This window comes from Manis javanica, chromosome 14 (genome assembly GCF_040802235.1).
Source record: "Manis javanica isolate MJ-LG chromosome 14, MJ_LKY, whole genome shotgun sequence".
Taxonomy (NCBI): Eukaryota; Metazoa; Chordata; class Mammalia; order Pholidota; family Manidae; genus Manis; species Manis javanica.
In genome coordinates, this window is record NC_133169.1 from 69,992,782 (window position 1) to 70,005,479 (window position 12,698).

At 37.5% G+C, this 12,698-nt stretch overlaps 1 protein-coding gene across 1 annotated transcript; it reads right to left on the reverse strand.

Annotated features, from left to right (window-relative positions):
- Positions 1-2,316: 2,316 nt before the first annotated feature.
- Positions 2,317-11,348, reverse strand: LOC118967761 (olfactory receptor 6P1-like). The gene is made up of 3 exons (XM_036994979.2): positions 10,420-11,348; positions 8,837-8,883; positions 2,317-2,441 (listed from the first exon to the last, which is right to left on the reverse strand). Exons 1-3 carry the CDS (start codon positions 11,346-11,348, stop codon positions 2,317-2,319), a joined length of 1,101 nt encoding a protein of 366 aa, XP_036850874.2.
- Between the last annotated feature and the right edge of the window lie 1,350 nt (positions 11,349-12,698).

A 12,698-nucleotide genomic window follows, 5' to 3' on the forward strand; every position in this document is an offset into this window, starting at 1 on the left:
TCCGAGTGATGTTCTCAGAGAGGCTCTGAGAAATCAATAGTTAAGTTTTTTCTAGGGAGCTTCTGAAGTCATGTGTTCACTAGAGAGACTGCTCAGAGGGCTCTGTAAACTGATGGCACAGAACAAGAAAGTTTTGAATTAAACAAATGATGCAGCTGAGTGATACGGAACAGTACCATCCAATAGCCGTCCTCCAGGGTGATAATATGCCTAATGTGCTAAAGAAAGTGAGATCTGAATTTCATTTTAATTAATTTAAATGTAGGCTGCTACCTGTGGCAGGTGGCTGCCATATGGACATTCACAGGGTTAGAGTTTAAGTGATTGAGTAAAATCCCAAAACCTAAACTTAAAATATAAAAATCACTAGGTATATTTTTCTATGATGTGTACAACATTCAGTTTTCAGACATAGGTCTACAGGGAAGAGTTTATGTATGAGATGTTGAGCATCGTATTTTTCTGAGAGAGAGAAATCCATTTTACCAAGAACCTGTTCTTCAGCTGACGCCAGGGTTCTTGTTTGTGGAGTCAAAGCATGAACTTAGTAAACACTCAAAGTAGGAGAGCGAGAGAGTGGCTTTTATCCAGGCAGACAGTTAGAGGACAGAGCTCCTGGCTCATGCCAGGAGGAGACAAGATAGTCCGAGGTGGTGCGTTGTCTAGGGAATTTATAGGCAGTTTGAGGATTTTTGTGAACTTATAAAGGGCTTAGGGTGTGGACTTGTTAAAAGTGGCCTTAGGATGTTTGTCTTTGATGAGGTATTAAGTCCATTTTAGCATGCTAAAGTGAATCTTACACATGATTACAAACTATGAGCATAATAAAAACATGGGCTACTTTTCTTTATCTCGGGCATATCAACCAATTTCACTGAAGAATGACTCTAGAGCTTAATGTTTAACACAGAGTTTTGGTAGGGGGTTTTCTTGCATGTAGTTACATTGTTCTAACTAAATATCCTGCCTTGCTTTCTCCGGAGGCCCTCACACTCTTCTATCTAAGCCCATGGTCCCTGTCTCACAGTGACAATTTTAGGAAAGAGAGTGGAGGGAATTTTTTCAAGGTGACAATTTCATTTAAGGAAAGAGTGAAAGGATTGGTGACTCTTTTAAAGATCTTTATATGTTAATATATGCTACTCGGAATCATTAGCCGTCACAAAACAAATAAACAACTGAAGCAAAATATTGACCAATTTCAAGGATAAAACGGAAAAGAAAAACCCCATCTGGCCAGAATTTTTGCATAGTCATCAGAGCCTTTCCAAGTTCTAATGACCTGATAACAAAAATGTCCAGAAGTGGGCCGCCCTGGCACTGAGCTGCGGGAAGTGGGTGTGGCCTCAGCGGGGCGGGGCCTCGGATGCCCGGGCTCCGCCCCGGGGGTGGGACCTCCCTGCATCCGCGCGTCGCTGCGCGGCAGGTGTGCAAGCGAGGCGGTCGGCTAGTCCACGTGAGCGCCCCGGACGGGCAGAGCCGACTGCGCTGCCTATTCGCAGCTCGCCTCGTAGCCGGCTTTTCCGAGGGGCCCTCGCCGCCGCCGCTCTCCCGTGTCGGGAGCCGCACGCCCTCTCTCTTGCCTTCCTGCGGGAGCGGCGCCCACGCTCCCAGGCCCCTGGTTCTCTTAAATGTTTTCTTGTAACCTTAAAAATGGAGATGACTGAAATGACCGGGGTGTCACTGAAGCGTGGGTTCCTTGCTGTCGAAGATGATGAGGAAGCAAAAAGACAGAACGTCCCAGAGTGCTGTGTGACCAGAGGGCCAGAAGGGCCGAGAATGACTCTCCTCCCCGCAGTGTCGGCGTGCCGGGCCACCTGAGACTGTGGCGCCGGAGAGGGCCTGGAGAGCTCTGGGGCTCGGCGGGAAGAAGGGGAAGGGGACGGGGCGGACGGCCTTTCAGAGGAGGGGGAGGGAGCGAGGACACCGAGAGCTCGGCAGACGTGACGGAGCCCTGCCTCACCGAACTGGACGTGGGCATCCCCAGGTCTGTAAGCGCCCATCAAGGACTCTCAGGAATCTTACAGGTACTCTGACGTCGTGGTTCATGAAATAGGAAAAGATGGACAAATCATCCATTTGGATAACTTGTCCGTCCCTGTGGATGAGGAGGATCCTTCAGAAGATGTATTTACAGTTCTGACAGCTGAAGAAGAGCAGCTTTTACAAGAGCTCCAACTTTTTAAAAATAAGGAAACCAGTGTTGCCATCGAGGTTGTCAAGGACACTAGAGAGAAAAGAACCTTCATCCATCAAGCAGTTTCCAGGATTCAAGACCAAAACAGAGTATAGAGAGGGGAGGAAGTACATTGGAGCCTACCAGCTGGAAAGAAGGCTCTGGCGAGTCGGTGGGGGAGGCGGCGGCGTTTCTCCTGCCGGGGGCTCCCGAGAGGCAGAGCCGCGCCTCGCGCTCCCTGCCCGTTGGGGTCCAGGGCACCTTGCTGTTGTGTAGAGGAGGATACTGATCATGTCACTCCTTCAAACAAGGCGAGTAGCATCATTTCAGATGCCAGAGCAGCCCTGCCGGGTAGGGGGCATTCGGTCTTTAATGTGAGCAGATTTATGGTGGTGCTTGGAGGGGGGTCTAGGAATGTGATAAGTTCCCTGAAGAGCTGAGTGGGCTGGCGGCAATTCCAGAAGAAAATGTAGGGCTATTGCTCATTCTATGTTCTTAACGGAGGAAAGAAAGCTTTCAGAGCCACAGAAATGCTTGTCAGCCATTCCAGGGGCATATTCTCTATAAAGTCCTGATGTTGGAAGAGCTGTTGCTTTCCAGCTGCATCTTCACTCACACATAAAAACCGCGGCGCACATAGAAAAATGCTGCGCCTCGCCAAAGCTCTCTGTCACTGCGTATCATTTATATGTAATGGGTGGGTTGTCAGTAAATCTTTTTGGTATTTTTGTTCTTAATATGTTTTCTACAGCCATGAAAATTTCTATTTGCGTATAACCTTAATAAAAAATAAGATCGGTTTTATTCCTTTACCTGTCAAATCAGCAGATAAAATCATAATGAAAATTATGGTCAGAAAAAGTTATTTCCTCACCAGTGACATCCTCCACTATAGAAGAGTGATTTTTATAGGTATTTTTAAGAGCAAAACTCCAAGACTGTATATAACAAAAGACTTCAGCCCATTAAGGGCTTTGTCAGTCAGTATTCTCTCTGTGAATGGATGAAGCCTTAATTGTTTCTAAGGAAGGTTCTAGTGAAATGAGAGGGTATAAGAAAATCTCAGGTTTAGCCATGCCTGAGAAAATAAAGTGGTAAAAGAAAAATGGCTACACTAAATAATTAAACACTTAAACTATTAGAAAAATCCTGATGTAATTAGCTTCTCTCAAAAGAGGGTTCTGGCAACACTTTGAAATTTGTTTCTATAGTGGACAAAATGAGTGAGATTTGTGCTCTGATAAAAATGATTAACAGTGTATTTCCTTAATTCTGGGACCTTCTTGATTATAGAAAATCTTCCACATCTCACTGTGCTTGTAGCTAGAACAAATAAAGTATAAGTAATAACTCATATATTCAATGGGTCTCATGTGCTCTGTAGGACACAATGATTATATGGATTTAAACCCCAAATAGGATAAGGTATAAAAGTCAACAACCTTAACTTGTTTTCATAATGACGAAGTAAGTGAATAATAGTTTTGTTTTTAAAAATCTGTAACTCATATATAAGAAAAAATGAATCAAAACTAAGCAATAGAATTTAATTTGACTTTACAAAAGGGATCACGTATATTCTTTTGTCTAATGAAATGTTTTGGAGATTTCATTCCTTCCCAAATAAATCAATGAAATCCAAATAAACACGAAACAAGATTTTTCTTGGAGTCATAAAATATTCTGAAATTACTATCATGAGCTGGGGGGGATAAAATTATGAGATGGTCATGAATTTTAAGGAATTAACAAAATGTAATACTATGAATTGTGCTTACACAATATCATATCATGTGTAAACATTAGGACAAAACATACAATTGGTGATATGTGACTATTTTTATCAAGCAGGAATAGCCACTAAATGTTATTCAATATAATACAAGTTGAGGGAGTGGATATAATTTGGTGTAGATGTAGCAAACGTAGCTTTCCTGAATCAGACTGTTAGTTGAAGTACAGACATTCAAGATGCCACTGGTGAGAGTTTAGTAATGTTAAACAAAATTCAACTAAATAAATTATAAAGGTATTATTGTCTCTATTCAGTGATTCACGAGTCAGCATTTAATCTAGCACATTCAAAGGGGCTTTGAAGAGTTTTATAGAAGGCAAGATATTTTATATGCATAAGGGGGAAGGAATGAGGAAACTGTAGTGAGAAAAAGAGCAGATTAGATATTTAAAGGATACTTCCGTTACAGGATAGATAATATCTATTAGGCAAATTACCTAATTAATAACAATCAGGAGATTTCTGTGACTCCTTTAGGATTTCATTCTTGGTGAAACCAAAACTGTAATTAAGTCTCAAGTTAGTGATGTGGAACTTAGCATACGCAACTCCACGCAGGGCCTGTTGTCTTGTTTTAATAGAAAACTCCTAAATCACCTTGGAGAAAACCTAATATATGTAATGCTGGCAGACTGATACCAGAAATCCAACTATGAGACTGCTTCTAGGTGAGTTTAGGTGGAAGTGGAATATGGTATTGGGTCCTGGAGTTAGTGGGCTCTGTGGTATGCAGTCACATAACTCTTAGTTAAATTGTGTTCTACAGTTTTGTGGGAAGCAGGAGTCAGACATGTGAACTTGAATATTTCACTGAGGATATTTCCAAGCAATGTGTTGGACCTGCACCTAGGATCCTCTTTGCTTATAATAAACTGGGAAAGTCATAAAATGAGAGAATTAATGTTTAATAAAATAATTAGAATTTGATTACATGAGAAATGGTCATGCTGTACCATACCAAGGCACAAAAAAAAAAAGCGAAAATTCTGAAATGTCTGCTGAAAGCATTGCACAGAAAAAAGACTTAGTGGGTGGCTTTACTACATTCTTCTGAAACTTGGGAAGATAGAAATAGACTATTTATTCACAAGAGAGGAAGGATACTCCTCACAAATCTTTTCAAACTAGAGGCCACGTAGGGTATTTAAGAGTCTGTTCCTCAGCCATTTCAACAAAAGCCAAAAATAGAGAAGGAATTATAGAAATTCTTTGTGTATCAATTTTATATCAATTTGGCTTTTGTGCAGTGGAGTGAATATCCATGAAATTTATGCAGTCTTCACTTTATTCTTGACAATTTTGAATCAGGAAAAACTGCCTGCTGAGCTTGAACTGAAAAAGAGAAAGAGAATCCTGGTGGGACATGAAATTATGCATATGCAAATTATGCTCTCTATAAGCAGGAAGGTAGAAATACTCATTTTCAGTTGTTTACCAACATTTCAGAAAAAATAAGATGAATCTAGGTGGAGCCCCGAGTCCAGAGGGCAGAACCATGAGCATAAAGTGTAAAACCAAGAGCTCAAAGACAGAGCTGAAAATGGAAGGTTTTTAACAATACTTGAAATCAAATTAAGGGATTTTTGTTTTTTCTAAATAAACTTTACATATATAAAAACATAAGTAATTTTTTAGTTACAATTAATTAATTTCAAAGCAAACAAACAGGTTTTCACTCAGCCTAACAATTTAAAGGACTGATAATAACCATCCCAAGTATCTGTCTAAAGCTAGTCTCATGCCTACAGTTTAATGCTAAACTGATATAACATATTTGAAAGGCAGTTAAATAGTATTTAAGATACAAGGGATGGATAATGAAATCACCTATTCTAATAATTTTCTATTTAATTTGTTAAAAAAATTTTTAAGGTTGTAGATTCACATGAATTTGTAGATTTATGTAGTACCACGTACCCTTTTTCCATATCAAATAACATTTAACAAAACTGTAGTGCAGTGTCACACCCAAGATATTGACATTGAAGATGCAGAACATTCCCAAGCCACAAGGATTCTTCATGTTGCCATTTAATAGCTACACCACCACCTAAATCCTGGCTAACACTAACATCTTCTATATACCCACAATTTCGTCATTTTAAGAACATTTTATTAATGGGGTCATATAATATATAAACTTTTGAGACCGGCCTTTTTCTACTCAGCATAATGCCCCTGATCAACCAGGTTATTGCATGTATTGACAGTTTCTTGTTTTGTATTGTGGAGTATTTCATATTATTCATAAATCATTGTATTTTATTTTAATTATTTACCTGTAGCAGGGCGAACGAGCTCTTTCCAGGCTTTGGCTGTTATGAATAAAGCTCCTGTAAGTCTTCTTGAAGAGATTTTTCTGTGAACAAAAGTATTTCTCTGGGGTAAATGTCCCAGGTGAAATTGCTGTATTGTGTGATAGTTGCCTGTTTATTTTAAGGGATATGCCAAACTACTCTCCAGGTTGACTGTCCCATTTTATTTTCACATCAGCAACATGTGAGTTACTTGGTAACTCTGAAGCATTGCCAGTATTTGGGGTTGACATTCTTTTTATTTTCACCAGTCTGATAGATGTTTAGTGATATCATGTTGTAGTTTAATTTTCTTCGCATTTGATTATTTTAGTACAATAGGCAATTCATAAAATGGTCGACATCAAAAATAAAGAAGAAATTATAATTATTTGAATTCAAAATAAGATTGGGGTACATATGCAGTTTTGACATTAAAGTGATCACAGATGGAAATTCTGTAACATTTTTGTATATTGGGTAAAACAATCAACAGTTTAGTAATGCCACTCATATAAAACTATTTGAATTTTAAAAAGTACAAGTAACTTTGGGGACACTATAAAATCAGACTGCATATGCAATATGCTGATTGACCAAACACAGTCAATAAGCAGTCCATGAAAATATATTTTCATCACTAAGGGTCAACTGATCCTTTAAAAGTTTCTGCTTCGATAACCTGCCATCTTGGATATGAGGCTGCCATGTGATCTCTATATATTCAGGTCTCTGCTGTGATCACAGATTGTGACTTACAAGTGCAGCTCTTCTTCAATAAGCTATAAATTTAACTTAATGAGCAGAAAACTAAAGTTGTTTTAAAAGCCTCCTTTGGTACTTCATATGGAGGGTTATTAATTGTCTGGGGACTAAATATCTCTTTATCTTAATACCTACTTGTAGCATGTATGATTATTTCATTGGTCATTTACAGTAGTAGGATCTACATCAGTGGGTCTCCATGATGGCTTAGGGGATAATTTTATCCCCAGGGTACATTTCACATGGTCTGAAGAGATTTTTCATTATCATGACTGAAGGGAGAGGAGGGCTATTAGAATCTAGTAGGTAGAGGATGGAATGGTGTTAAACATCCTAGAATATACTGGACATGCCCTCCACAGTGAAGAATTATACAACCAAAATATCAATAAGCACTATGGCTGAGAAGCCCTGAAATCAACACATTGTGATTCTAATTTGCATTTCCTTATTGGGTAATAAATGAAAATTTTTTTATCAATTGCTTATTGCCTTGCCTACATCTTCAGTGAAATAAGTCTTCATGTATTTTTCTTATGTCTTAATTGAATTTTTATTTTTGCTTTATTATTGAGTTTAGATATTTATTCTAAAATACTCTGTTGACTACATGTTTTGCAATTGTTTTATACATTTGGTAGCTACTCATTTCATGCTCCTACCATTGCCTTTCAAAGAGCATAAAATTTTGATGGTTATCGAATTGGAGTGTATTTTCATGTGCCTGTTAGCCATCTGTATTTCTTCTTTGAAAATGTCTGTTCATGCAAATCAAATCCACAATGAGTTATCGCCTCACACCAGTCAGAATAGTCACTCTCCAAAAGACAAGAAATAACAAGTGTTTGCAAGGATGTGCATAAATGGAAACCCTCCTGCACTTTAGGTGGGAGTGTAAATTAGTACAGGTATGGTGGAAAGCTGTATGGAGGTTCCTCCAAACACTAAAAATAGAAGTACTCTGTGAACCCTTATTTCTACTTTTAGGAATTTACCTGAAGAAAACAAAACCCTCTGATTCAAAAATATATGCACTCCTATATTTATTGCAAGATTGACTACAGTAGCCAAGATGTGGAAACATTCAGTGTCCATCAATACATAAATGGATAATGATGCAGCCCATAAACACAGTGGAATATTACTCAGCCATAAAAACAAAAAGAATACCTGCTATATTTAGGACATGGAAAGACCTTGAGGGTATTATTGTAAGTGAAATTAGTAAGGCAGAGAAAGAGAAATTACACATGATTTCACTAATATGTGGTATCTAAACAATAAATAAGCAGAACAGTCTCATTGACACAGAGGTGACTGGTGGTTATTGTGGGAGAGGGGTCAGGGTGGGTCAGTGAAATAGGTGAAGTGGGTAAAGAGGCACAAAATCTCAATTATAAATTAGTCATGGCAATGAAAGTGCATCATATGTAATACAGTCAGTAATTCTAACATCTTATTATGACATAATAAATTCACTAGTTGGGTGAGTATTTAACTCTATGTAGAGCTGTTGAATCACTATATTGTGCACTTGAAACTAATAAAATATTGTACGTCATTTATACTTCAATAAAAATGAATTAATAAAATATTTTTAAATGCATATGACCTTTTGATTACACTTGCTTCTCTAGGTCTTCATTTTCCTTTAGAAAATTTCTATGTGGACATGAAAATATTAAATATAGCTAACATGCCATTTTCCTGTTAATCTGTCTAATGACTGCTTAATACTTAGCCTCAAACACAATACCCAAAAAGGATGAAAGCCTTTTTTCCCTCCCCTGCAGTGGGATGGCATACAGAAGTAACTGGACTGATACAGAATGTTTTGCTCATGTTGTGAAAGTCTATGTATAATCTTTCATATGCTGATAGAAATGGAAGATTTAGCAAAAATGTTGATTAAGACTTGTTTCACATTTACATGCAAATGTAATTTTGACAAGTTTCCATGCACGCATACTGCTTTAGAAATGAAAAGTAATTAGGCATTCAGAAAAAAATCGCAATTCTAATTTATACCAGAAAATAAGAGTTCAGATTTAAACAAAGACATATTTAAACATTGGCATGTGCAGTAAGTTCTTTGTTTTTTTATTAAATCGTTTGTGGTATATGCAATAAAATACCCATATTTTAGTGTACAGCTTGATGAATTTTGATATGCATATACAATCATGTAAGCATCATGCAGATGAAGATATCAAACTTCTCACTAATATTTACCCTTTCAGATATTTTACGCATTCTCCCATCCCCCTCCACTATGGCATCCACCAGTCTGTTCTCTGATTTCTTTATATTCATTTCCCATTAAAATTTAATTGTTTGGAATCTTGGGTGTCTAAAATAGCGTTTTTTAATGGTTTAATATGCATATCAAATCAATCAACTAGGTATCCTGTAACTATGTAAATTCTCAGTCTCTAAACCTCCTAGATTATTCTGACTGTGCTCATCCACTGGCCATACTTTGAATAGGGAGGCTTTGTGAGGCAATCTAGTGGAAAATTCATACTTAAAAAGCATTGATGATACCTTTTCTTCCATCACCTTTACCATCCCTGTAGATTATTAACTGTACTGAAAATTATAGAACTTTTTTATTCACATGGGAGAGTGATATGCAATAATGGAAAAGTAGTTGTCCATCCTTTTTTTGCCTCTTAGTCTGAATTGAATTAGCATATAGTAAAATGAGTGTGTCTTTGACTATTATATTAAAATCTAAGAGAGTCGATGCTTGCTTTTCCATGTTAGATATCCAATTCTTGTACTGTCCAGTTCAAACTTTTCCCATTTTCTCCCCCTCAAATTATTGATCGTGTTACATTTGCTAATATTTTCACATTCAGTTATATTACTATGAAAAATGATAATTAGAGAGTAATTTCTAGTTTCTAATTTAATTTTTATGTTTATATTCATAATTAAATCTACATCAATGCCTTGGAATAATACTGAATCATCATGTGTTTTTTAATGTACATAGTGACAAATTTATATTAATCCATTTATCAGACAGAATTAAAACATTTCTCCCTTTAACAGGGACAATTTTTGACCCATAGTTACTGTTAAGGTACATATAACATTTAACTGAAATATTATATGGCACTAAACCAGCTTTTTTACCTATTCTGAATGGTTTATGGACTGCAAACTTTTAACTTTGGCATTAAGCTAAAACATTCTTAAATACATTAATTATAGTATAACTATTTCAAGAAGATACAAATGAATATGAAAAGTGAGAGAAGTGTCCGTAATAGGTGGTATCAATTTCCTAATGTACTCTTCAATACTTACTGTTTGCAAATGTACTATGGGAATCCATTCTAAATTACTTATTTTAGTTGGTCACCCAAATCCCTTGCATGGGCAATCTCTTTTTTGCTAGAAACTTTCTGAAGACTTTTTTCACATCTTTGTTTCTAAGCGTGTACATGAGAGGATTTACCAATGGGGTGTCCACACAGTAGAACACGGAGACCACTTTACCAATGGTGAAGTTGTACTTGGCCAGAGGGCGGACATAGGCAAAGATGATGGTGCCATAGTAGATGGTGACCACAGTGAGGTGGGAGGCGCAGGTGGAGAAAGCTTTTCTCCAAGCTTCCTGGGAAGACATTCTGATTACTGTGACCACAATGTGTCCATAGGAGGACATGGTGAGAAGAAAAGAACTGAGAATCACAACAGAGCTACATGGGTAGCCCAAGGCCTCCACCAAGAATGTATCTGAGCAAGAGAGTTTAAAAATGGGGTCTGAGTCACAAAAGAAATGGTTGATCTTCTGGGGGCCACAGAACTTCAGATGAGAGGTAAGTACGGTAGATAGAAGAGGATAAATGAAGCCCCCAATCCAAGATCCAGCAGAGAACTGCAGGCACACTGGGATCCTCATGAGCAGTGAGTATCTTAGAGGGTTGCAGATGGCCGGGTACCGGTCACAGGCCGTCACTGCCAGGAGGATGCACTCGGTAGCTCCCATGGAGAAAAAGAAGTAGCACTGGGCTATACAGCCAGACACAGAGATGGTGACACCCCGTGACAGGCAAGTGGCCAGCAGTTTGGGTAGTGTGACTGTGGTGTACCAGATCTCCAGGAAGGACAGATTTCCTAAGAAAATGGACATGGGTGTCTGGAGTGTGGGCTCCATCACAACAGTGAATATGATGAGGGTGTTTGCCACGAGGGACAGCAGATACACAGTGAGAAACATCACAAACAATGTGAGTTGCGGGTAGAGAATACCAGGAAACCTGAGAAAAATGAACTCGGTCACTGTGGTCTGGTGTGTCACCTCCATAGCTCATCCTCTCTGATCAGGAACCAACAAAGCCCGGATGATGGATGAGCAAGAATGGGATACATTTGTAATCATTTTTTTAAATTATGATAATAGCCTTCTAGTATTAGTAAAAATTAAAATTTACACATGGATTAGCTCACTCAATTTAGAAAAGAAATCTCAATGATAAATATTCAAAGAATTTAAAACTTCAAATGAAGAAACTTTGGGAGTGATTTTCCTACACTTATATCACTTTAAATGGCGGGGCAGGTTTTGAACTCAGCAGGTTCATTTTAATGGTGAGTCCACACCAATAAATAAAATATGTTTCTGTTATTGTCCCATCACTGAGGAATTTACTTCCTGGATACTAGAGGATGGTGATGAAATATGCAGACACCTCATTTCCGAAGCCAGAAGATCTTGGGAGTGTTCGTTATGCCTCACAGAATGGAGATTCTAGGACATACTATTTGCTAATCAACACAGAATGTTTTTTATAATTTTATCTTCAAGATCCCTAATGAATTCCATCAATTATGGTTTGGTGGGAGATTGGGACATGAGCAAACACTATCTCCAGAAAACAGTAGCACAGAGTAGGATTTAAAATCTATATGGAAAATATTCTGTTTATAAATATTAACATTCCTAGTCCTTGGTTGGTTTGTTTTTAGAATCATTGCATTCATCTCTTTTCCTACATTTAGGAGAAATAGTCAAACAAATAAACCTATACAGACAGTGAGGTGGTTTCTATATCTTGGTTACTGTGAAAGAAGAGAACATGAGATCTACCCACTTTCCAAATATTTAAGTGTACTTTATAATATTGCAAACTGTTGTTCTGTTGTGTTACCACAATAAAAAATAATTAGAAATCTTGTCTTTAAAGAGAAAAGGATTCCAATGGGTACAATCAGGTATACATGTGCTTTAGTGCCAAGTATCAAGATGATAAATGCAAAGTATAGCAGAAAAAAATTCTTAGGGCTCATAATAAAAGCTTTCTTGTATATGTAAAATATAATTTTAATATTTCAAAAAATTATTTGATGTAAAGATACTGACTTGATATCTCCTATATAACAATAAAAAATATGTTGAGTGAAATGTAGAGACAATTGTGTTCATATATGTGTATTTCTGTGAGCAAAACTTTATTGGGATTTTTTTCTTTATTGAAGGCTAGTTGACACACAGTATTACATTAGTTTCAGGTGTACAACACAGTGATTTAACATTTATATACATGATAATTCTAGGTACCAGCTATCACCATACCAAGCTGTTACAATTTTTTGACTATATTCCTTATGCTATACATCTTTTCACGTGTCTGTTGGCCATCTGTATTTCTTTTTT